Source organism: Procambarus clarkii, chromosome 64 (assembly GCF_040958095.1).
Source record: "Procambarus clarkii isolate CNS0578487 chromosome 64, FALCON_Pclarkii_2.0, whole genome shotgun sequence".
NCBI lineage: Eukaryota > Metazoa > Arthropoda > Malacostraca > Decapoda > Cambaridae > Procambarus > Procambarus clarkii.
In genome coordinates, this window is record NC_091213.1 from 24117628 (window position 1) to 24142865 (window position 25238).

General features: G+C 51.8%; 1 protein-coding gene across 2 annotated transcripts in view; it reads left to right on the forward strand.

The window, feature by feature from the left end:
• The window catches only part of LOC123769026 (hemocyte protein-glutamine gamma-glutamyltransferase), a 37152-nt gene extending 16865 nt beyond the window's left edge, over nt 1-20287 (forward strand). For both annotated transcript variants that reach the window (XM_069309240.1, XM_069309241.1), the window contains exons 6-15: nt 136-271; nt 1867-2093; nt 7385-7589; nt 8654-8763; nt 9208-9349; nt 9608-9773; nt 11251-11431; nt 18040-18176; nt 18740-18977; nt 19141-20287. In XM_069309240.1, the coding sequence (XP_069165341.1) occupies nt 136-271; nt 1867-2093; nt 7385-7589; nt 8654-8763; nt 9208-9349; nt 9608-9773; nt 11251-11431; nt 18040-18176; nt 18740-18977; nt 19141-19419 (1821 nt within the window). In that variant the 3' untranslated portion in view covers nt 19420-20287. The remainder of the gene's footprint in view (nt 1-135; nt 272-1866; nt 2094-7384; nt 7590-8653; nt 8764-9207; nt 9350-9607; nt 9774-11250; nt 11432-18039; nt 18177-18739; nt 18978-19140) is intronic.
• Nucleotides 20288-25238: the final 4951 nt, after the last annotated feature.

Consider the following 25238-nt stretch of genomic DNA (forward strand, 5'->3'; position numbering starts at 1 on the left):
GTGGTGACTTGTGGTGACCTGTTGTGACCTGTGGTGACCTATTGTGACCTGTGGTGACCTGTTGTGACCTGTTGTGACCTGTGGGGACTTGTTGTGACCTGTTGTGACCTGGCCTGACCCATGACCTCCCTACAGGTACACATCCCAGTGACGTGTCAGGTGGGAGTGTGGCGCTGTGTGGTGGAGACGGCCACCAAGAACTACCCGAAGAACAGGATCCAGTACCGAGCCCCAGAGGATGTCTTCGTCATCTTTAACCCCTTCTCCAGAGGTCAGTGGTCTTGAAGTACCTTCCCCAGAGGTCAGTGGTCTTGAAGTGCCTCTCCAGAGGTCAGTGGTCTTGAAGTACCTCTCCCAGAGGTCAGTGGTCTTGAAGTACCTCTCCAGAGGTCAGTGGTCTTGAAGTACCTCTCCAGAGGTCAGTGGTCTTGAAGTACCTCTCCAGAGGTCAGTCGGTCTTGAAGTACCTCTCCAGAGGTCAGTGGTCTTGAAGTACCTCTCCAGAGGTCAGTGGTCTTGAAGTACCTCTCCAGAGGTCAGTGGTCTTGAAGTACCTCGCCAGAGGTCAGTGGTCTTGAAGTACTTCCCCAGAGGTCAGTGGTCTTGAAGTACCTCTCCAGAGGTCAGTGGTCTTGAAGTACCTCGCCAGAGGTCAGTGGTCTTGAAGTACCTCTCCAGAGGTCAGTGGTCTTGAAGTACCTCTCCAGAGGTCAGTGGTCTTGAAGTACCTCTCCAGAGGTCAGTGGTCTTGAAGTACCTCTCCAGAGGTCAGTGGTCTTGAAGTACCTCTCCAGAGGTCAGTGGTCTTGAAGTACCTCGCCAGAGGTCAGTGGTCTTGAAGTACCTCCCCAGAGGTCAGTGGTCTTGAAGTACCTCCCCCAGAGATTAGTGGTCTTGAAGCACCTCCCCAGAGGTCAGTGGTCTTGAAGTACCTCCCCAGAGGTCAGTGGTCTTGAAGTACCTCCCCAGAGGTCAGTGGTCTTGAAGTACCTCCCCAGAGGTCAGTGGTCTTGAAGTTCCTCCCCAGAGGTCAGTGGTCTTGAAGTACCTCCCCAGAGGTCAGTGGTCTTGAAGCACCTCCCCAGAGGTCAGTGGTCTTGAAGTACCTCCCCAGAGGTCAGTGGTCTTGAAGTACCTCTCCAGAGGTCAGTGGTCTTGAAGTACCTCCCCAGAGGTCAGTGGTCTTGAAGTACCTCCCCAGAGGTCAGTGGTCTTGAAGTACCTCGCCCAGAGATTAGTGGTCTTGAAGGACCTCCCCAGAGGTCAGTGGTCTTGAAGCACCTCCCCCAGAGGTCAGTGGTCTTGAAGTACCTCCCCAGAGGTCAGTGGTCTTGAAGCACCTCCCCCAGAGATTAGTGGTCTTGAAGTACCTCCCCAGAGGTCAGTGGTCTTGAAGTACCTCTCCAGAGGTCAGTGGTCTTGAAGTACCTCTCCAGAGGTCAGTGGTCTTGAAGTTCCTCCCCAGAGGTCAGTGGTCTTGAAGTACCTCTCCAGAGGTCAGTGGTCTTGAAGTACCTCTCCAGAGGTCAGTGGTCTTGAAGCACCTCCCCAGAGGTCAGTGGTCTTGAAGTGCCTCTCCAGAGGTCAGTGGTCTTGAAGTACCTCTCCAGAGGTCAGTGGTCTTAGATCTTGTCTTTATCTAATTGTCCCTTCACCACCACTCTCTCTCACCACCACTCCCCCTTCACCACCACTCTCCCCCACCACCACTCTCCCTCACCACCACTCCCCCTTCACCACCTCTCTCCCCCACCACCACTCTCCCTCACCACCACTCCCCCTTCACCACCACTCTCCCTCACCACCACCACCACTCTCCCTCACCACCACTCCCCCTTCACCACCACTCTCCCTCACCACCACCAGATGACGCAGTCTACCTGGAGAACGAGGCCCAGAGGACGGAGTATGTGCTGACGGAGAGCGGGAAGGTGTACCGTGGGGGCTCCCGCTACACACACGGGCGCCCTTGGGTCTACGGTCAGTTCGACGACTGCGTCTTGCCCGTCGTCTGCCTCCTGCTGGAGCGGTCAGGCCTCGCCCACACCGAGAGGGGCAACCCCATCAAGGTCGCCCAGGCCCTCTGCTCTATGGTTAGTAAACCTTCCATCAAGACAAAATATTTGTCAACACAAAAATTGTCGAAAAATACAATTAAAGATAAAGCGCTAGAAATGCAATATATTCTCTCCCATTCTTTTCTTACTTTTTAAGAAAAGTAACACACGTACTTTTACGGTACAAACCCGTTCGCGTACCACACGTTCGTACACGAACGGGTTTGGGTGGTGGTGATTGACATTGTAGTCACTGTGTTTCATTAATACCGGCAGCCACACCAGCGGAACACATTGGTATCATGGCATGCATATTCCCTCTTCAAGAGAACGTCGGAGCTTCGCAACTTTCTATCCGGTTTGGAACCTTCAGTTGTGGGCTCGGGGTTGGTACAAGAATTCAACCAACTACGAACCACTTAGTTTGATGAAAGGGAGCAGTAGAAGCAACAGAAGTACACTTACATCGCATCAGGCTTGGATACCCATGTGCATGGGAAATAGGCTTACAGGTTCCGGAAGATGAGAGGAAATGTCAAGACTATGGAGAAATGCCCGACAGACCACTGGAACATTATCTGACACAGTGCACAGTTGCAACCACAACAGACCTCTGGAACGTTATCTGACACAGTGCACAGTTACAACAACAACAGACTACTGGAACGTTATCTGACACAGTGCACAGTTACAACAACAACAGACTACTGGAACGTTATCTGACACAGTGCACAGTTATCTAACACAGTGCACAGTTACAACCACAACAGATCACTGGAACATTATCTAACACAGTGCACAGTTACAACCACAACAGATCACTGGAACATTATCTAACACAGTGCACAGTTACAACCACAACAGATCACTGGAACATTATCTAACACAGTGCACAGTTACAACCACAACAGATCACTGGAACATTATCTAACACAGTGCACAGTTACAACCACAACAGATCACTGGAACATTATCTAACACAGTGCACAGTTACAACCACAACAGATCACTGGAACATTATCTAACACAGTGCACAGTTACAACCACAACAGACCACTGGAACATTATCTAACACAGTGCACAGTTACAAACCCGTTAAGGTTCTAACTTAGATTCAACAGAGCGGAATTATTTTTTTTTTCAGGGATATTCCTGCGCGGACCCTAACCCTCTGACTGGCCCACTAAGTGTTGCTTGTTTCTGCTTCACTAAGATAAGAAGTTGTTAAACACATGGGACAAAATCTTCCTGAAGCGACCTTACGAGTCTTAAATACTCATACTCCGCCCAAGTAAAACAGAAACAAGCAACACTTAGTGGGCCAGCCAGAGGCTTAGGGCCCGCGCAGTGGGCCAGCCAGAGGCTTAGTGCCCGCACAGTGGGCCAGCCAGAGGCTTAGTGCCCGCACAGTGGGCCAGCCAGAGGCTTAGTGCCCGCACAGTGGGCCAGCCAGAGGCTTAGTGCCCGCGTAGTGGGCCAGCCAGAGGCTTAGTGCCCGCACAGTGGGCCAGCCAGAGGCTTAGTGCCCGCGTAGTGGGCCAGCCAGAGGCTTAGGGCCCGCACAGTGGGCCAGCCAGAGGCTTAGTGCCCGCACAGTGGGCCAGCCAGAGGCTTAGGGCCCGCACAGTGGGCCAGCCAGAGGCTTAGGGCCCGCACAGTGGGCCAGCCAGAGGCTTAGGGCCCGCACAGTGGGCCAGCCAGAGGCTTAGGGCCCGCACAGTGGGCCAGCCAGAGGCTTAGGGCCCGCACAGTGGGCCAGCCAGAGGCTTAGTGCCCGCACAGTGGGCCAGCCAGAGGCTTAGGGCCCGCACAGTGGGCCAGCCAGAGGCTTAGTGCCCGCACAGTGGGCCAGCCAGAGGCTTAGCGCCCGCACAGTGGGCCAGCCAGAGGCTTAGGGCCCGCACAGTGGGCCAGCCAGAGGCTTAGGGCCCGCGCAGTGGGCCAGCCAGAGGCTTAGGGCCCGCACAGTGGGCCAGCCAGAGGCTTAGTGCCCGCACAGTGGGCCAGCCAGAGGCTTAGGGCCCGCACAGTGGGCCAGCCAGAGGCTTAGTGCCCGCACAGTGGGCCAGCCAGAGGCTTAGTGCCCGCACAGTGGGCCAGCCAGAGGCTTAGGGCCCGCACAGTGGGCCAGCCAGAGGCTTAGTGCCCGCACAGTGGGCCAGCCAGAGGCTTAGTGCCCGCACAGTGGGCCAGCCAGAGGCTTAGGGCCCGCGCAGTGGGCCAGCCAGAGGCTTAGGGCCCGCACAGTGGGCCAGCCAGAGGCTTAGTGCCCGCGTAGTGGGCCAGCCAGAGGCTTAGTGCCCGCACAGTGGGCCAGCCAGAGGCTTAGGGCCCGCACAGTGGGCCAGCCAGAGGCTTAGTGCCCGCACAGTGGGCCAGCCAGAGGCTTAGGGCCCGCACAGTGGGCCAGCCAGAGGCTTAGTGCCCGCGTAGTGGGCCAGCCAGAGGCTCAGTGCCCGCACAGTGGGCCAGCCAGAGGCTTAGGGCCCGCGCAGTGGGCCAGCCAGAGGCTTAGGGCCTGCGCAGTGGGCCAGCCAGAGGCTTAGTGCCCGCACAGTGGGCCAGCCAGAGGCTTAGGGCCCGCGCAGTGGGCCAGCCAGAGGCTTAGTGCCCGCACAGTGGGCCAGCCAGAGGCTTAGGGCCCGCGTAGTGGGCCAGCCAGAGGCTTAGGGCCCGCGCAGGAATATCCCTGCAAAAAAAAAGGAACAGTTGTGGGCTCTGGGAAACGTGGCCATGGGATCGACTCATGTTTGGTGCCAGGGAGCAGAACCGGCCGGTCAGATGCAGAGGGAGAGGGGGTGCTTGCCCCCCCCCCCCTTGGTCCAGGTGACTGCTGTAGATTAAGCCACCCAAGAGGTGGCACGGGCATAAGTAACCCGGAAGTGTTGGTCCAGGAGTGGGCTTCCAGTTCAGTACTCCAATTCCCCAACTTACCAGAGGTAACCTGGAGTTCATAGCGATAAAGTTGACACTTTCCAGTGATTGGATTACTTATGGTATCCTCTATAACCTTTGTAAACCGTTTACATTGGGGGGGGGGGGTGTTTCTTATTTTTTGGGCCAGATCATAGACAATTACCGAGTCATTGGTGATTTGATTGTTGATCATTAGTCTTGGCAAGGTGCACTTCAGTCCTGATCAGAACACTGCAGGAAGGGCCTTATCCCTCTCATAGACGGCTGGACCTCTTCCTGCTGACTTCTCACGAGTCGGGCATTCATACTCGACCTCTGTATGGTAACATCCTCGACCTCTGCATGGTAACATACTCGACCTCTGCATGGTAACATACTCGACCTCTGCATGGTAACATACTCGACCTGTGCATGGTAACATACTCGACCTCTGCATGGTAACGGTGTGGACAGCTCTAACTGTGTGGCGACTCCCTGCTCATCATTCTCTTCGGTGAATGATGAGCAGGGCAGTGAATGGACATTGGCAGATGGACTGCCAGTGTCCATTCACACAAAATGTAAATGGCGCCCCGACAACCATAGACTACAGTGGGTCTTCGTGGAGGAGTGGGTGGCGTGGTTGATCACTGCTTGGTCCATGTTGCACGGGGCGGCAGTAGCACGGTCCGGAGCTGTATGTGCTGTGGACCCCCCACTACAGCCACCCATGAGGCCCCGTGGAGGACCTCTGGATGTAGTAAGGTGAGTCAAGGAAGGTGCATGAGATGAGTGGTATCGCTCCGGCACACCTTCGCTGAGTTCTGCTGGGTGGATACCACAAATCCTAAGCAAGTCTTCCATGCTGAACGCGAGGCATGACCTGCGTATTACTCTATGCCAACCCCTCTTCGGCTGCCTGGGCCTTTGTATGCTAAATGATGGATCACTATTCACAACTGTCATTCCCGCTTCGGAATGCTAGTGGGAGCACGATGGTGGGGAAGTAAAGCACAGCCAACATGTCACTGATCACTTTAAGGAGACTGATTCCCATTAGTCCCCTTCGTCCCAGTCTGCTGGATTACTCACCCGGGCCGTGGCATTGTTCACGACGTTGATCACCATTTTAAGCAAATGAAACTGGAAGAGGTCCTGAAGGGCACAGTGCAGAATGTGGACTGCCTTCCAAACAGTCTTCCGGCGGACACCAGCGGATGCTCGTTGTAACCTCCTGGTCGTCTTCACTTCATGCTGGTCTTCTGAAATCTTTCCAAATCCTTGAAAACGTGCACTACTTCTCTTTCGTTCCCCAGACCCAGGCGAGATTCGCCTGTCGCCAGTTCTTACAGATCCATCAGCCTCCTTCCTTGTATTTCTAAATTAATGGGATGCCTTGTTTACTATCATCTGCTGTGGTTCATAGAGACCTCTGAATCTTCAGACATATCCCCGTCAATCCAGAGGGCCTGTCATGCATGCTGAGAGGCAGAACTGGCCCCCTGGCCTTTGTGTATCATCTTTAATAAGCTTCGACGAGGGGGTCCTCGCACACCCATCCTAGGGATCGGTTATAATTCCTTCCTCTCAGTGTATACTCCTCGAATTTGATTGACTGCTTCTTCCTACTGCCAGTGGAACCCAACCAAGGAGAAACATTTATATTGCTAGATGTTTACGAGGCATCTAGTGCGATGTTCCGCAATTGCAAATCTCTCGCCTCACAGTTTCCATTCCGTTCGATGGAGCTGGTGCGGGCAATGACTGTACTAAATATTAGTCACGGCTTTTGCTCCCTGGAGAGGCCACTCCAGAGCACTACGCCATAGTCTCCTGAGACTGATAGATGCCTACTACTAGATTCCTCATAACATGATATCCACTTCATCGGCAACGCCCGCCATTTGCTGGCCCCGTGCAGCCAGGGCTCATCCGATCCACTGGTCGATATCACCATAATGTCGATAACAACATAATTATTATGTGAGGGACGAAGGTGATATTAAATCTGTAATGTTCGTTTGACAAGTATAATCCCCTCACATACCCTGGTATGTATTAGCATGTGTAGCCCCCTCACAGAGTCCAGTATTGTAGCTCTTGCATAGTCTAGTATGTATTGGCGTAGGGGGAAAAGAACTGGTATTTGAGAAAGGATTCTTTGTTTAGCCGTAATTTATGATCTTTGGGTAAACACCACGTGTCCGCCGTAACAGTGGTATGTTAAAACATTATGCCATGTGTGTGTGTAGGAAGTTGATCTCGACTTTAAAGGTGCTGACGAATAAGACCATTTATAGAGTATGGCCGCCTTGTCGGTGGGCCAGAGACCAAACCCTGGAGCCGTAGTGAAATGTTCTATATTAACGTGTCCTATCCCACAACTGCAGAAATAGTAGCAGTAACAGAAATTCTCGCACCTTTTCCCCCAGATCCAAGCGTCTCGCAATCGCAGAGACCACGAGAACGATGCTCGGGCTGGCCTCTTGGAGCCCCACTACGAGGACGAGTATCGCGGGGGTCAAAACCCCCACCTGTGGACAGGCTCAGTCAAGATCATCCAGGAGTTCCTCTTTAACGGTGCCAACCCCGTCAAGTATGGTCACTGCTGGGTGATGGCCTGCCTTATGACGACGGGTGAGTGTTTGGGCGGGTGACGGCCTGCCTCTTGACGACGGGTGAGTGTTTGAGAGGGTGACTAGCCTGCCTCTTGACGACGGGTGAGTGTTTGGGAGGGTGATAGCCTGCCTCTTGACGACGGGTGAGTGTTTGAGAGGGTGACGGCCTGCCTCTTGACGACGGGTGAGTGTTTGAGAGGGTGACGGCCTGCCTCTTGACGACGGGTGAGTGTTTGGGAGGGTGATAGCCTGCCTCTTGACGACGGGTGAGTGTTTGAGAGGGTGACGGCCTGCCTCTTGACGACGGGTGAGTGTTTGAGAGGGTGACGGCCTGCCTCTTGACGACGGGTGAGTGTTTGAGAGGGTGATAGCCTGCCTCTTGACGACGGGTGAGTGTTTGAGAGGGTGACGGCCTGCCTCTTGACGACGGGTGAGTGTTTGAGAGGGTGACGGCCTGCCTCTTGACGACGGGTGTGTTTGGGAGGGTGACGGCCTGCCTCTTGACGACGGGTGAGTGTTTGAGAGGGTGACGGCCTGCCTCATGACGACGGGTGAGTGTTTGGGAGGGTGAATGCCTGCCTTATGACGACATTAGAGTGTTAGGGAGCACTTTATGAAACACTGACAATAACACACATATCCCGGAAAGTGATCACTTCCTTGGTCAACTTACAATGTTACTCAGGCCTTGGGTCTGAGCGTCAGTCTCGTGACGCTCACACTCCCAACACACAGCTTGACACACTCGAGACCCACCCAACAGAGCACACCCACTGCTCATCACACCCTCAAAACCGACCCAACAGAGCACACCCACTGCTCATCACACCCTCAAAACCCACCCAACAGAGCACACCCACTGCTCATCACACCCTCAAAACCCACCCAACAGAGCACACCCACTGCTCATCACACCCTCAAAACCCACCCAACAGAACACACCCACTGCTCATCACACCCTCAAAACCCACCCAACAGAACACACCCACTGCTCATCACACCCTCAAAACCCACCCAACAGAGCACACCCACTGCTCATCACACCCTTAAAATGCAGCTCACTAACCACGCCCACGCCCACAGTGTGCCGTGCCCTGGGTATGCCTGCCCGCCCCACCACCGCCCTTACCTCCGCCCACGAGACGCAGGAGACGCTCACCATCGACCGATACATCGATCGCTTCGGTGACCTCGTAAGTTGACCCGTGTAGCGCAAAGCAAGGATTTAACCCATTATAAACACTAAACAACGCGGTGAAGTTGTATCAGTTTGGGTTAAGACAATAAACAGGCAAACACTGATGCTGAAATATGGTTGCTGTTATATAGATCAAGTTACTGAGAAACTTAACTGTTAAGCTTCAAACATCATTGAGATAAATGTGAGAGGGAGAGGTTGGATAAGTAGGAGCTGCCTTGCCTGGAGCAGTAAGCTCCTGCAGGAAGAGGCAAGGAAGGTGCAACTGACCTTGACGGGGTCTGAGATCCCCGGCGGTTAACCCGGAGGCCTCTCTCTTCCACCCTGTGGGTGAGTAATTTGACCGGAGGAGGTCCTGACGACCTTGTAGGGATGGATGGAGGAGAGGGGATAGAGGGCCTGTCAAGGTTAACCTGTCTTGACCTCCATTTTCCGACAGATCGAGCGTGGACCTGGACGCGACCAGCCCGACTCCCTGTGGGCCTTCCATACCTGGTGCGACGTCTGGATGGTCCGTCCAGACCTGCCATCTGGGTACTCCGGGTGGCAGACCACAGACCCAGCCCGCGCCTACCGCTACAGTGAGTACCAGTCAATGTTTACAGTGCTTGAGCTCCAGCTCCCGGGCCCCGGCAGTGTGTGGCTCAGTGAGGGAGGAGTTAGAAGCACCACAGTGGCTGCATGTTGTATAGAAAGATAAGACCAAAACTCTATCTCTCTCTATAAGGAACTTTGTTAACTGGTCACCCAAGCCATGATCGCCCGGCTCGGGGCCGGATGGAGGCCAGCTCACTCCTCTTCCACTGACGGCTAAAGCTTTTACTTTGGTGTTCCTGCAGAGTTGTGGAGCGGGTGCGGCCCCTCCTCGACGGAGGCTGTGAAGAGGGGCGATGTTGGCTTCTCCCACGACACCAGCGCCATCTTCTCGGCCCTTAACTCCTTCGTCAGATATTACTACGAGGACGACGACTCCGAGTGGGGCTACAGCCCTTACATGCAGCACAGGTGAGCCCTCTCTTGTGGGCGTCCAGCCCTTACATGCAGCACAGGTGAGCCCTCTCTTGTGGGCCTCCAGCCCTTACATGCAGCACAGGTGAGCCCTCTCTTGTGGGCCTGCAGCACAGGTGAGCCCTCTCTTGTGGGCCTGCAGCACAGGTGAGCCCTCTCTTGTGGGCGTCCAGCCCTTACATGCAGCACAGGTGAGCCCTCTCTTGTGGGCCTCCAGCCCTTACATGCAGCACAGGTGAGCCCTCTCTTGTGGGCCTGCAGCACAGGTGAGCCCTCTCTTGTGGGCCTGCAGCACAGGTGAGCCCTCTCTTGTGGGCCTGCAGCACAGGTGAGCCCTCTCTTGTGGGCCTGCAGCACAGGTGAGCCCTCTCTTGTGGGCCTCCAGCCCTTATATGGTTACTTCTTGGTCACACACCACCTTCAGGCTGCACACTAACACCTCCTCCACACCACCTTCAGGCTGCCCACTAACACCTCCTCCACACCACCTTCAGGCTGCACACTAACACCTCCTCCACACCACCTTCAGGCTGCACACTAACACCTCCTCCACACCACCTTCAGGCTGCACACTAACGCCTCCTCCACACCACCCTCAGGCTGCACACTAACACCTCCTCCACACCACCTTCAGGCTGCACACTAACGCCTCCTCCACACCACCTTCAGGCTGCACACTAACACCTCCTCCACACCACCTTCAGGCTGCACACTAACACCTCCTCCACACCACCTTCAGGCTGCACACTAACACCTCCTCCACACCACCTTCAGGCTGCACACTAACACCTCCTCCACACCACCTTCAGGCTGCACACTAACACCTCCTCCACACCACCTTCAGGCTGCCCACTAACACCTCCTCCACACCACCCTCAGGCTGCACACTAACACCTCCTCCACACCACCTTCAGGCTGCCCACTAACACCTCCTCCACACCACCCTCAGGCTGCACACTAACACCTCCTCCACACCACCTTCAGGCTACCCACTAACACCTCCTCCACACCACCCTCAGGCTGCACACTAACACCTCCTCCACACCACCCTCAGGCTGCACACTAACGCCTCCTCCACACCACCTTCAGGCTGCCCACTAACACCTCCTCCACACCACCCTCAGGCTGCACACTAACACCTCCTCCACACCACCTTCAGGCTGCACACTAACACCTCCTCCACACCACCTTCAGGCTGCACACTAACACCTCCTCCACACCACCTTCAGGATGCCCACTAACGCCTCCTCCACACCACCTTCAGGCTGCACACTAACGCCTCCTCCACACCACCTTCAGGCTGCCCACTAACGCCTCCTCCACACCACCTTCAGGCTGCACACTAACACCTCCTCCACACCACCTTCAGGCTGCCCACTAACACCTCCTCCACACCACCTTCAGGCTGCACACTAACGCCTCCTCCACACCACCTTCAGGCTGCACACTAACGCCTCCTCCACACCACCCTCAGGCTGCCTGTGTGTCGGTCGGTGGTGACGAAGGCTGTGGGTCGCCATGATGACGACGGTGACGCCGACTGTGAGGACGTCACCAAGATCTACCGTGACCTGGAGCGTTCAGAGCCTGAGAGGTTCACAGTCTTCAACGCGTGCAGAGGCGTGAGGAAGGACCACGTCTACTACCACTACCAGGTGACACGACCACTACCAGGTGACACGACCACTACCAGGTGACACCACCACTACCAGGTGACATTACCACTACCAGGTGACATTACCACTACCAGGTGACACGACCACTACCAGGTGACACCACCACTACCAGGTGACATTACCACTACCAGGTGACATTACCACTACCAGGTGACACGACCACTACCAGGTGACACCACCACTACCAGGTGACATTACCACTACCAGGTGACATTACCACTACCAGGTGACATTACCACTACCAGGTGACACGACCACTACCAGGTGACACCACCACTACCAGGTGACATTACCACTACCAGGTGACATTACCACTACCAGGTGACATTACCACTACCAGGTGACACGACCACTACCAGGTGACACCACCACTACCATGTGACATTACCACTACCAGGTGACATTACCACTACCAGGTGACATTACCACTACCAGGTGACACGACCACTACCAGGTGACACCACCACTACCAGGTGACACCACCACTACCAGGTGACACGACCACTACCAGGTGACACGACCACTACCAGGTGACACCAACACTACCAGGTGACATTACCACTACCAGGTGACACGACCACTACCAGGTGACACCACCAATACCAGGTGACATTACCACTACCAGGTGACACGACCACTACCAGGTGACATTACCACTACCAGGTGACATTACCACTACCAGGTGACACGACCACTACCAGGTGACATTACCACTACCAGGTGACACCACCACTACCAGGTGACACTACCACTACCAGGTGACACGACCACTACCAGGTGACACGACCACTACCAGGTGACACCACCACTACCAGGTGACACGACCACTACCAGGTGACACTACCACTACCAGGTGACACTACCACCTACCAGGTGACACGACCACCACCAGGTGACACGACCACCACCAGGTGACACTACCACTACCAGGTGACACCACCACCACCAGGTGACACTACCACCACCAGGTGACACGACCACCACCAGGTGACACTACCACCACCAGGTGACACTACCACCACCAGGTGACACTGACCACCACCAGGTGACACTACCACCACCAGGTGACACTACCACCACCAGGTGACACTACCACCACCAGGTGACACGACCACCACCAGGTGACACGACCACCACCAGGTGACACGACCACCACCAGGTGACACGACCACCACCAGGTGACATGACCACCACCAGGTGACACTACCACCACCAGGTGACACTACCACCACCAGGTGACACTGACCACTACCAGGTGACATGACCACCACCAGGTGACACGACCACCACCAGGTGACACTACCACTACCAGGTGACACGACCACTACCAGGTGACATTACCACTACCAGGTGACACGACCACTACCAGGTGACATTACCACTACCAGGTGACACCACCAATACCAGTTGACATTACCACTACCAGGTGACACCACCACTACCAGGTGACACCACCACTACCAGGTGACATTACCACTACCAGGTGACACGACCACTACCAGGTGACATTACCACTACCAGGTGACATTACCACTACCAGGTGACACGACCACTACCAGGTGACACCACCACTACCAGGTGACATTACCACTACCAGGTGACACGACCACTACCAGGTGACACCACCACTACCAGGTGACATTACCACTACCAGGTGACACGACCACTACCAGGTGACATTACCACTACCAGGTGACACCACCAATACCAGGTGACATTACCACTACCAGGTGACACCACCACTACCAGGTGACACCACCACTACCAGGTGACACCACCACTACCAGGTGACATTACCACTACCAGGTGACATTACCACTACCAGGTGACATTACCACTACCAGGTGACATTACCACTACCAGGTGACACCACCACTACCAGGTGACACCACCACTACCAGGTGACACCACCACTACCAGGAGACACGACCACTACCAGGTGACATTACCACTACCAGGTGACACGACCACTACCAGGTGACACCACCACTACCAGGTGACACGACCACCACCAGGTGACACGACCACTACCAGGTGACACCACCACTACCAGGTGACACGACCACCACCAGGTGACACGACCACTACCAGGTGACATTACCACTACCAGGTGACATTACCACTACCAGGTGACATTACCACTACCAGGTGACACCACCACTACCAGGTGACACCACCACTACCAGGTGACACCACCACTACCAGGTGACACCACCAATACCAGGTGACACGACCACTACCAGGTGACACCACCACTACCAGGTGACACCACCACCACCAGGTGACACCACCACTACCAGGTGACACCACCACTACCAGGTGACACCACCACTACCAGGTGACACCACCACTGCCAGGTGACACCACCACTGCCAGGTGACATTACCACCACCAGGTGACACGACCACTACCAGGTGACACCACCACTACCAGGTGACACCACCACTACCAGGTGACACCACCACTGCCAGGTGACACCACCACCACCAGGTGACATGACCACCACTACCAGGTGACATTACCACTACCAGGTGACACCACCACTGCCAGGTGACACCACCACTACCAGGTGACATTACCACTACCAGGTGACATTACCACTACCAGGTGACACCACCACTACCAGGTGACATTACCACTACCAGGTGACACCACCACTACCAGGTGACATTACCACTACCAGGTGACACCACCACTGCCAGGTGACACCACCACTACCAGGTGACATTACCACTACCAGGTGACACCACCACTACCAGGTGACACCACCACTACCAGGTGACACCACCACTACCAGGTGACACCACCACTACCAGGTGACACCACCACTACCAGGTGACACCACCACTGCCAGGTGACACCACCACTACCAGGTGACACCACCACTGCCAGGTGACACCACCACTACCAGGTGACACCACCACTACCAGGTGACATTACCACTACCAGGTGACACCACCACTGCCAGGTGACACCACCACTACCAGGTGACACCACCACTACCAGGTGACACCACCACTACCAGGTGACACCACCACTACCAGGTGACATTACCACTACCAGGTGACACCACCACTGCCAGGTGACACCACCACTACCAGGTGACATTACCACTACCAGGTGACACCACCACTGCCAGGTGACACCACCACTACCAGGTGACACCACCACTACCAGGTGACACCACCACTACCAGGTGACACCACCACTACCAGGTGACATTACCACCACCAGGTGACACGACCACTACCAGGTGACACCACCACTACCAGGTGACACCACCACTACCAGGTGACACCACCACTACCAGGTGACACCACCACTACCAGGTGACATTACCACTACCAGGTGACACCACCACTGCCAGGTGACACCACCACTACCAGGTGACACCACCACTACCAGGTGACACCACCACTACCAGGTGACACCACCACTGCCAGGTGACCACAACAGTAACCCCCCCTCCTCCACAGGACCACAACAGTAACCCCCCCTCCTCCACAGGACCACAACAGTAACCCCCCTCCTCCACAGGACCACAACAGTAACCCCCCTCCTCCACAGGACCACAACAGTAACCCCCCCCTCCTCCACAGGACCACAACAGTAACCCCCCCTCCTCCACAGGACCACAACAGTAACCCCCCCCCTCCACAGGACCACAACAGTAACCCCCCCTCCTCCACAGGACCACAACAGTAACCCCCCCCTCCACAGGACCACAACAGTAACCCCCCCTCCTCCACAGGACCACAACAGTAACCCCCCCCCCTCCACAGGACCACAACAGTAACCCCCCTCCTCCACAGGACCACAACAGTAACCCCCCCCTCCTCCACAGGACCACAACAGTAACCCCCCCTCCTCCACAGGACCACAACAGTAACCCCCCCTCCTCCACAGGACCACAACAGTAACCCCCCCTCCTCCACAGGACCACAACAGTAACCCCCCCCTCCTCCACAGGACCACAACAGTAACCCCCCCTCCTCCACAGGACCACAACAGTAACCCCCCCTCCTCCACAGGACCACAACAGTAACCCCCCCTCCTCCACAGGACCACAACAGTAACCCCCCCTCCTCCACAGGACCACAACAGTAACCCCCCCTCCTCCACAGGACCACAACAGTAACCCCCCCCTCCTCCACAGGACCACAACAGTAACCCCCCCTCCTCCACAGGACCACAACAGTAACCCCCCCCTCCTCCACAGGACCACAACAGTAACCCCCCCTCCTCCACAGGACCACAACAGTAACCCCCCCTCCTCCACAGGACCACAACAGTAACCCCCCCTCCTCCACAGGACCACAACAGTAACCCCCCCCTCCTCCACAGGACCACAACAGTAACCCCCCCTCCTCCACAGGACCACAACAGTAACCCCCCCTCCTCCACAGGACCACAACAGTAACCCCCCCTCCTCCACAGGACCACAACAGTAACCCCCCCTCCTCCACAGGACCACAACAGTAACCCCCCCTCCTCCACAGGACCACAACAGTAACCCCCCTCCTCCACAGGACCACAACAGTAACCCCCCTCCTCCACAGGACCACAACAGTAACCCCCCTCCTCCACAGGACCACAACAGTAACCCCCCCTCCTCCACAGGACCACAACAGTAACCCCCCCTCCTCCACAGGACCACAACAGTAACCCCCCCTCCTCCACAGGACCACAACAGTAACCCCCCCTCCTCCACAGGACCACAACAGTAACCCCCCCTCCTCCACAGGACCACAACAGTAACCCCCCCTCCTCCACAGGACCACAACAGTAACCCCCCCTCCTCCACAGGACCACAACAGTAACCCCCCCTCCTCCACAGGACCACAACAGTAACCCCCTCCTCCTCCACAGGACCACAACAGTAACCCCCCCTCCTCCACAGGAACCACAACAGTAACCCCCCCTCCTCCACAGGACCACAACAGTAACCCCCCCTCCTCCACAGGACCACAACAGTACCCCCCCTCCTCCACAGGACCACAACAGTAACCCCCCCTCCTCCACAGGACCACAACAGTAACCCCCCTCCTCCACAGGACCACAACAGTAACCCCCCCTCCTCCACAGGACCACAACAGTAACCCCCCCCTCCTCCACAGGACCACAACAGTAACCCCCCCCTCCTCCACAGGAACACAACAGTACCCCCCCTCCTCCACAGGACCACAACAGTAACCCCCCTCCTCCTCCACAGGACCACAACAGTAACCCCCCTCCTCCTCCACAGGACCACAACAGTAACCCCTCCTCCTCCACAGGACCACAACAGTAACCCCCCCTCCACAGGACCACAACAGTAACCCCCCTCCTCCTCCACAGGACCACAACAGTAACCCCCCTCCTCCACAGGACCACAACAGTAACCCCCCCTCCTCCACAGGACCACAACAGTAACCCCCCCCTCCTCCACAGGACCACAACAGTAACCCCCCCTCCTCCACAGGACCACAACAGTAACCCCCCCTCCTCCACAGGACCACAACAGTAACCCCCCCTCCTCCACAGGACCACAACATTAACCCCCCCTCCTCCACAGGACCACAACAGTAACCCCCCCTCCTCCACAGGACCACAACAGTAACCCCTCCTCCTCCACAGGACCACAACAGTAACCCTCCTCCTCCTCCACAGGACCACAACAGTAACCCCCCCTCCTCCACAGGACCACAACAGTAACCCCCCTCCTCCACAGGACCACAACAGTAACCCCCCCTCCTCCACAGGACCACAACAGTAACCCCCCCCCCCTGCTCCACAGGACCACAACAGTAACCCCCCCCCCCCTCCTCCACAGGACCACAACAGTAACCCCCCCTCCTCCACAGGACCACAAGAGTAACCCCCCCCTCCTCCTCCCCAGGACCACAACAGTAACCCCCCTCCTCCACAGGACCACAACAGTAACCCCCCCTCCTCCACAGGACCACAAGAGTAACCCCCCCCCTCCTCCTCCACAGGACCACAACAGTAACCCCCCCCCCCTCCTCCACAGGACCACAAGAGTAACCCCCCCCTCCTCCTCCACAGGACCACAACAGTAACCCCCCTCCTCCACAGGACCACAACAGTAACCCCCCCCTCCTCCACAGGACCACAACAGTAACCCCCCCCCCTCCTCCACAGGACCACAACAGTAACCCCCCCTCCTCCACAGGACCACAACAGTAACCCCCCCCCTCCTCCACAGGACCACAACAGTAACCCCCCCCCTCCTCCACAGGACCACAACAGTAACCCCCCCCTCCTCCACAGGACCACAAGAGTAACCCCCCCTCCTCCTCCACAGGACCACAACAGTAACCCCCCTCCTCCACAGGACCACAACAGTAACCCCCCCCTCCTCCACAGGACCACAACAGTAACCCCCCCTCCTCCACAGGACCACAGCAGTAACCCCCCCTCCTCCACAGGACCACAACAGTAACCCCCCCCCTCCTCCACAGGACCACAACAGTAACCCCCCCCTCCTCCACAGGACCACAACAGTAACCCCCCTCCTCCACAGGACCACAGCAGTAACCCCCCCTCCTCCACAGGACCACAACAGTAACCCCCCCCCTCCTCCACAGGACCAGGGCAGCTATGATGTGGAGTTCGTGCTGGAGGAACCGAAGCAGGTGACCGCCGGCCAGAGTATTAGCGTCGTCCTGCAGGTCCACAACAACACCTCGGAGACCCGCACCGTGCAGGCCAACATCTCTACCAGGTGGGTCCTCCTCCTCTCTCACAACCTGGCCGCGAGAGACCGTTTACACCGGTCTAACATGGTCCACTAGACCGGTCTAACATGGTCCAGTAGACCGGTCTAACATGGTCCAGTAGACCGGTCTAACATGGTCCAGTAGACCGGTCTAACATGGTCCAGTAGACCAGTCTAACATGGTCCAGTAGACCGGTCTAACATGGTCCAGTAGACCGGCCTAACATGGTCCAGTAGACCGGTCTAACATGGTCCAGTAGACCGGTCTAACATTGTCCACTAGACTGGTCTAACATGGTCCAGTAGACCGGTCTAACATGGTCTAGTAGACCGGTCTAACATGGTCCAGTAGACCGGTCTAACATGGTCCAGTAGACCGGTCTAACATGGTCCAGTAGACCGGTCTAACATGGTCCAGTAGACCAGTCTAACATGGTCCAGTAGACCGGTCTAACATGGTCCAGTAGACCAGCCTAACATGGTCCAGTAGACCAGCCTAACATGGTCCAGTAGACCTACTGCTATTAACCATTTTCTGATGCTTGACATGTCCTGGTCTGGTCCTGCAGGAGCGCCTTCTACACCGGGGTGTTGGGGTCACACCTGAAGAGGGTGACGGGCCAGTTCACCCTCGCCGGGGGCCAGAAGGACACCCTCACCCTCAAGCTGGACGCCTCAGAGTACCAGGACCGCCTCGTCGACATGGGCTTCATCAAGGTCACCGCCTCGGGTCATGTCTCCGAGAGCAAACAGTCCTACGTCGACGAGTTCGACTTCCAGTTTGAGAAGCCAAGGATGAGCATCGAGGTACTACTCGTGCAACAATTTGTTATATTCGTTTAAAGGTTCCAAGTGTAAAGATCACACAGCTTGTACACACAGAACACTGAGCCATCCGCGGGTGTCGATGTTATCTTGTTTTTAACTCAGTTTTTCCTGTCACATTTAACTTGCGTGTCTTCGCCCACAGGTGCCAGAGTGCCAGGTTGGGCAGGAGTGCAAGGCCACCTTCACCTTCAGCAACCCGCTCGACGTGGCCCTCACCGACTGCTTCTTCAGCATGGAGATCGGGGGCGCCTACCGGCCCAGGACCGTGAGGGTGACTCGGGAGGTCCGGCCGAGGGAGACCTTCACCTACAGCTACACCTTCGTGGCCCGCAGGTCAGGAGACCACCGCTTGGTCGCCTCCTTCGCCTCCCGCCAGCTGCACGACGTCACTGGCTCCCGCAAGTTAACCATCCGGGACTAGAATTGCTTCGCTTTGTTATTGGTTCCTGGGCGTTGCCATAATTGACTGCACGATTCAGCAATATAGATGAAAACAGGTGATCAAACATATGATAGCCTTGAAGATCAGCTTTTCACTGGTACGGAGTCGGGGTATACTGAAGCCGACGGCTATCTGAGTCACTATAATGACGCTCACAATGCAATATGCCCTCCGCCTGCAATACTACTTGTATAAAACAACTAACCAATAACATACGGTTACCCTGGCAACAAGTGCAGCTGACTATATTGCTCTCCATATTGACCCAGACGACGACTGTACGCTAGTTCCCGGACATGGACGGTCTGGGCGGAGTTCCCGCCCAGTCACACCGCGTAGAAAACGGCAAGTGTCTAGAGCAGCCTCGGCTTTTGCAAATAAAAAATCAAGTAAAACCAGAAAAAATAAATCTTAAAAGCTTGGAGATATGGCTATGTGGACGTTCATCTTGTGCACATGTCTAAACACAAGGGAATTATATAAGAACAGCAAGGGAGTGGCCTGAAAACTGCTGTATTTCATATCTAATTTTCTTCCAAACCTTAGAGGCGTAACCTTCCCACCAGCCCCCATATCTCTGATTGAAGATAACAAAACCTATTATGTTAAGTCTTGGTGTTTGTCGTAGTAAGACTATGGTTGTGGGTCACTAGTTTTGTCTTACGGTAATAGAAGTAATTGTTGAACGGAACACAAATATACAACCATTGTAATAGCCTGAGAGCCTATTGTGTTTTCCCTGGCCCGAGTTACTATATGCTTCTGCTTCACTTGTCATGAAGATGACGCCAAAGTGATCTTGAGATGGAGTGTAAAAATAGATAATCCAATAAACATCTGGAGCAATCTTTTAAGGGTTTGTTTCAGCCTTGTGTACTTGTTTGTGGGAACCGACCTGTGAGATTTATATTTATTTAATTTATATGAATTTATATAGCATTTATATTTACGTTAATTTGTATACTTCGATAGCAATTTGTATGATGTTAAGTGGACTGTATTTCTGCAATAATCTCACAAATCGATCCTCTACACATTAGGGGGGGGGGGGGTTATATTGAATTTATATATATGCAGTCAATCAAACTACAGTATTAAACTACATATATTGTTAAACATTGAAGAGGTTCCTTATCTTATTGTACAGCAGGCCTTAGTTCACCAGATATAACTAGGATGTAGACACCGAATTATCCTCTTTGAGGTAGCTTCCATCACCCAGTAACTGGTACACAAAGCATGCTTCCTCGTCTTGACCTGTCAAAAGGGCGCTAGCTATAAAGCCAGAATCCTAATATATGACAGCTATATCAGAGAAAACACTGTACATTGAACCGTAAAGACCTAGGCTTAATTACCTTTTATTAAGAGACAGTTCGTATTCTAACCAGCTCGCCCTTTATATCTACCTAATATTCATGGCCACAAATAATTAGATAAACGAGTTTCGGCAGAACACTTAACTTGCATTTGTTGACAGCGTGTTGATGATGGTACACCTTTGGTTTCCATAACACTTCGTCCAAGTAAAATTAACAGGAGCCGAATTGCTCCCGTGCCTCTGGTCTAAGTACAATAACAATGGCTGACCACTCCCTCCTCACTGACGCTACTCGCCTACATTATCCAGATGACAGTAAGTAATAGAAGGGTCACATTTACTCTATTTTAATTCTGATAATTAAGTTAATTTATATGAGATGTTTTTATGATGGTAAAGTCCAAAGACTAATGTATTTAAGAATAATTCCCACCATAATAGGTGGTGAATTTATAATAGTATGTGGTAATGATATCCCATTTTCTATAGATGGAAATTCCACTACAAGTTACATTTTCTATGGGTTAACTTGTTTATACAACACAGCAATATTATCTGCCTGTATGATATTATTAAATGGTGTCAGATTTTCCGACATAATTCCCCAGGGGGCTGCTCACGGGTCGAAGTCCTATTTAGAACAGACGAACACCGATACTCCTCCTTCGGATTATTAGATTAATTTGATGTTAGAAGTTAGTAATCACACATTTGTGCGTCTGTTCGTACAGGACGGATGTCCCGTACTAGAGTTGCAGAGGTTAGAAGTCTAATGCGATTTCATTTCCCTGTTAACTCTTGAAAGGCTAAAATTCAAGCCTAATTACATATTATTTAACCCAGAAGATTGAATGTGATCAAGTACTACATTCAAGTATGATTCAGGGACTGCAGTGAGATCAGTGACATTAGATATAACTTGAAGTTTGTTCAGGTAACTGGTCACTGATATATAAACACTGAGGCCCATGGAATACATCTTGATTAAATAATAAATGTATCAAATCAGTCATCAGATTTATTGGGGTTTAATTTAGTTAATTCAGAGGATTGAATAGTTCAACATTAAAGTCAAGTATGGTTCTAAGACTGCAGTGGGTTCAGTGACATTGGTCGCAATGACTTGTAGCTGTTTAGGCTACAATTCACTGATTAGCCACTGAGGCCTCATGAACTCATCTTCAGCTTTAAATAATGATATTAACATTAACCTCTGTTGCTATAGTCAGCTGTAATCTCTTTAGAATAATGCTACTGCAGATATATAATCAGCTGACAAATTTAGATTTCTACTGGTATTGTTTATCTGCAGGCATAGGTCTCCTCTGGCTTAATACTGGCCCTGAGAGTAATTTGCCTCCTGCAGAATTTAGCATGGTTATGCCCTGATATTTAGTAGGGCTACCGATGAATCGATGGTAGTAGTCTGTACCTACAAGGATACCGAAGGCGGTGAGGTGATCAGACTTAATATTACCTGCCAATTTTATTCCTCTATTTCTCAGGAATTTGGCTGTTGCTCTCAGACCTTGAACTTGTAGGTCTGCTGGTATTTTGTCCACCACAATGGCTTGTACTTGACAGACGTACCTGCCTAAACGTACTGATGGTTGTACCACCTGGTAGACTTGAGGTCCTGCATCTGTTAGAAACCCTGAGATGTTGATTGTCGTCTGGGCTATAGGCCTTAAATGTACTTCATCTGCCAATCTTTTAGTGATACATGTTCTCTGGGACCCTTGGTCAAACAACCCTCGGGTATGGACCTTGGCCCTCTTATTCTGGATGGTAATTTGTGCAGTAGGCAGAGTCGCATCTCTTTTGGACTCTGCCGATTGGACACTAATTTTCTCTCGCACTTTGCAAAACTGTACTGTGGTGGGAATGCTATCTTCCACCTTGGGTCTTGAATATGTTTATTTCGTATGTTTGCACAGTGCTGCATGGTGCCTACCTCTTCTACACCTGTTGCAGGTGTTGAATTGGGTATCACAATAGTCTATGTTGTGTGACTTGAGACACCTTGCACATCTCCCTAATTCCTGGAGTCGCTCCATACGAATGTCTCTGGTTGGATAATTAGCACAACAGTATGTTGAATGTTTCTTTTTGCAGAACATACATGTCCCCCAGCCTACTGCACGTTTGGAAGTTACCGGTTTGGGTGAACTAGTAACAGTAGGCTTGGAGGATTCTGCTGCATTACCAGATTTTCTGCAATTAGATGTGAGAGTACTTGGTTGATGTTTATTTAGGGTAGTTGTTTTACCCTTTAATTGACTATTATTTTCTATTCTGAAGGCTCGCAAGAGTCTTTAACTACCTCATTTGCTCGTCGTTTGTCTATGATGGAATATAAAACTTCAGTGATGTCCTGTACTGTCAGGATAGTGTTATGTTGATGTGCATAATTCATCTAGTATATCACTGGACAATTTTCGTTGAAGTACTACTTTGGTCATCCATTCACTAGTAGTTATATCAACCTTAAGACAATGTTCTTAGTAGTGACTCAAACTCCATGCTGAAGGATTGTAATGAGTCAGCAGTCTGATCAGGTTGAGGTAAATCCAGCAATTGTAGTACTAGATATATGACAGTTTTCTCATTGCCAGCATTATTCCTAGGAGGCTGGACTGGGAAATTAGTGCTGTCGCTATTTTCATTTACATTTTCTACTACTGGTTCAGCTTCACCTCTAGCTTGGAGGCATGTTAACTTAGTAGCCTCAGGTATTGGGTTTTCAGAATCCACAGAGACTGTGGATAAATTGTCTGAGAACTTTAATTTCTGGTGGTATAATATTGGGTGATGCTGTAGTGGGTGAGGCTTTATCCTCGTTGATTAAAGGATCTAATCTCACTTGACATTTATTCTCAAAAAGATCCAGATCATCCATAATATTAACTACTTTATTTGATGTACTTGCTATTGGTTCTGATTCAATAATCCTGTGTAAGTACTCCAACCTGGCTTGAGTTTCTTCTTCATATTGTGCTAGGTCTGTCATACTGTCGTCTATTTCTGTTTCTGATAAATTGGTGTTGGCAAGTTCAGACACATATGTTGCTACTTGGCATTTGATTTGCTCAAATTTACCTGCAGCTGCTTGATAATAGCTTTCCAGGTCAGCATAATCAACTGGAGATTGTGACAAATCTTCACATTTCTTGATCTGTCTTGTTAAGTGGCCTTTAAGACCTGCAAGGGTTCTTTTCATTCTCCCTGCATTATCCATACTGGCTAGTTGGTGAAGCCTTGTTGGGCTTGTACTTGGGTTGCTCATAATGCTGAACAAGTACTAATGGTAGCCTAGGGTATCTGCTATCACTAGGCTATAATCCTACCTCTTCTAGAGGTTAGCACTTATAATTAATACACATTATATATATATATATATATATATATATATATATATATATATATATATATATATGTCGTACCTAGTAGCCAGAACGCACTTCTCAGCCTATTATGCAAGGCCCGATTTGCCTAATAAGCCAAGTTTTCCTGAATTAATATATTTTCTCTATTTTTTTTCTTATCAAATGATAAAGCTACCCATTTCATTATGTATGAGGTCAATTTTTTTTTATTGGAGTTAAAATTAACGAAGATATATGACCGAACCTAACCAACCCTACCTATCCTAACCTAACCTATCTTTATTGGTTAGGTTAGGTTAGGTAGCCGAAAAAGTTAGGTTAGGTTAGGTTAGGTAGGTTAGGTAGTCGAAAAACAATTAATTCATGAAAACTTGGCTTATTAGGCAAATCGGGCCTTGAATAGTAGGCCGAGAAGTGCGTTCTGGCTACTAGGTACGACATATATATATATATATATATATATATATATATATATATATATATATATATATATATATATATATATATATATATATATATATATATATATATATACATATATATATATATATATATATATATACATATATATATATATATATATATATATATATATATATATATATATATATATATATATATATATATATATATATATATATATATATATATATATATATATATATATATATATATATATATATATATATATATATATATATATATATATATATATATATATATATATATATATATATATATATATATATATATATATATATATATATATATATATTTGCCATCTTCAATCCGGTGCCCCCCAGAAATCACATGAGACAAGCCCATGACATCACTCTAACAAGAGAAATGTTGAACAAGAATACCTGCATAATAGACAAAACCCAAGATGCAAGAAGATTACAAATTCTTGAGGCAATTCACATAAGAATAGAACAACCTACCATGAACAGCCAAATCACGGAACTATTTACTCTACCCACCATGAGAGTAAGGACAAGACCAGAACATAACGATGCCAACACAGAAGACAATGTCCAACATAACAGGCCAATTACACTGGATTAATCTTTGTGTTTAGATAGGAGCTGCCT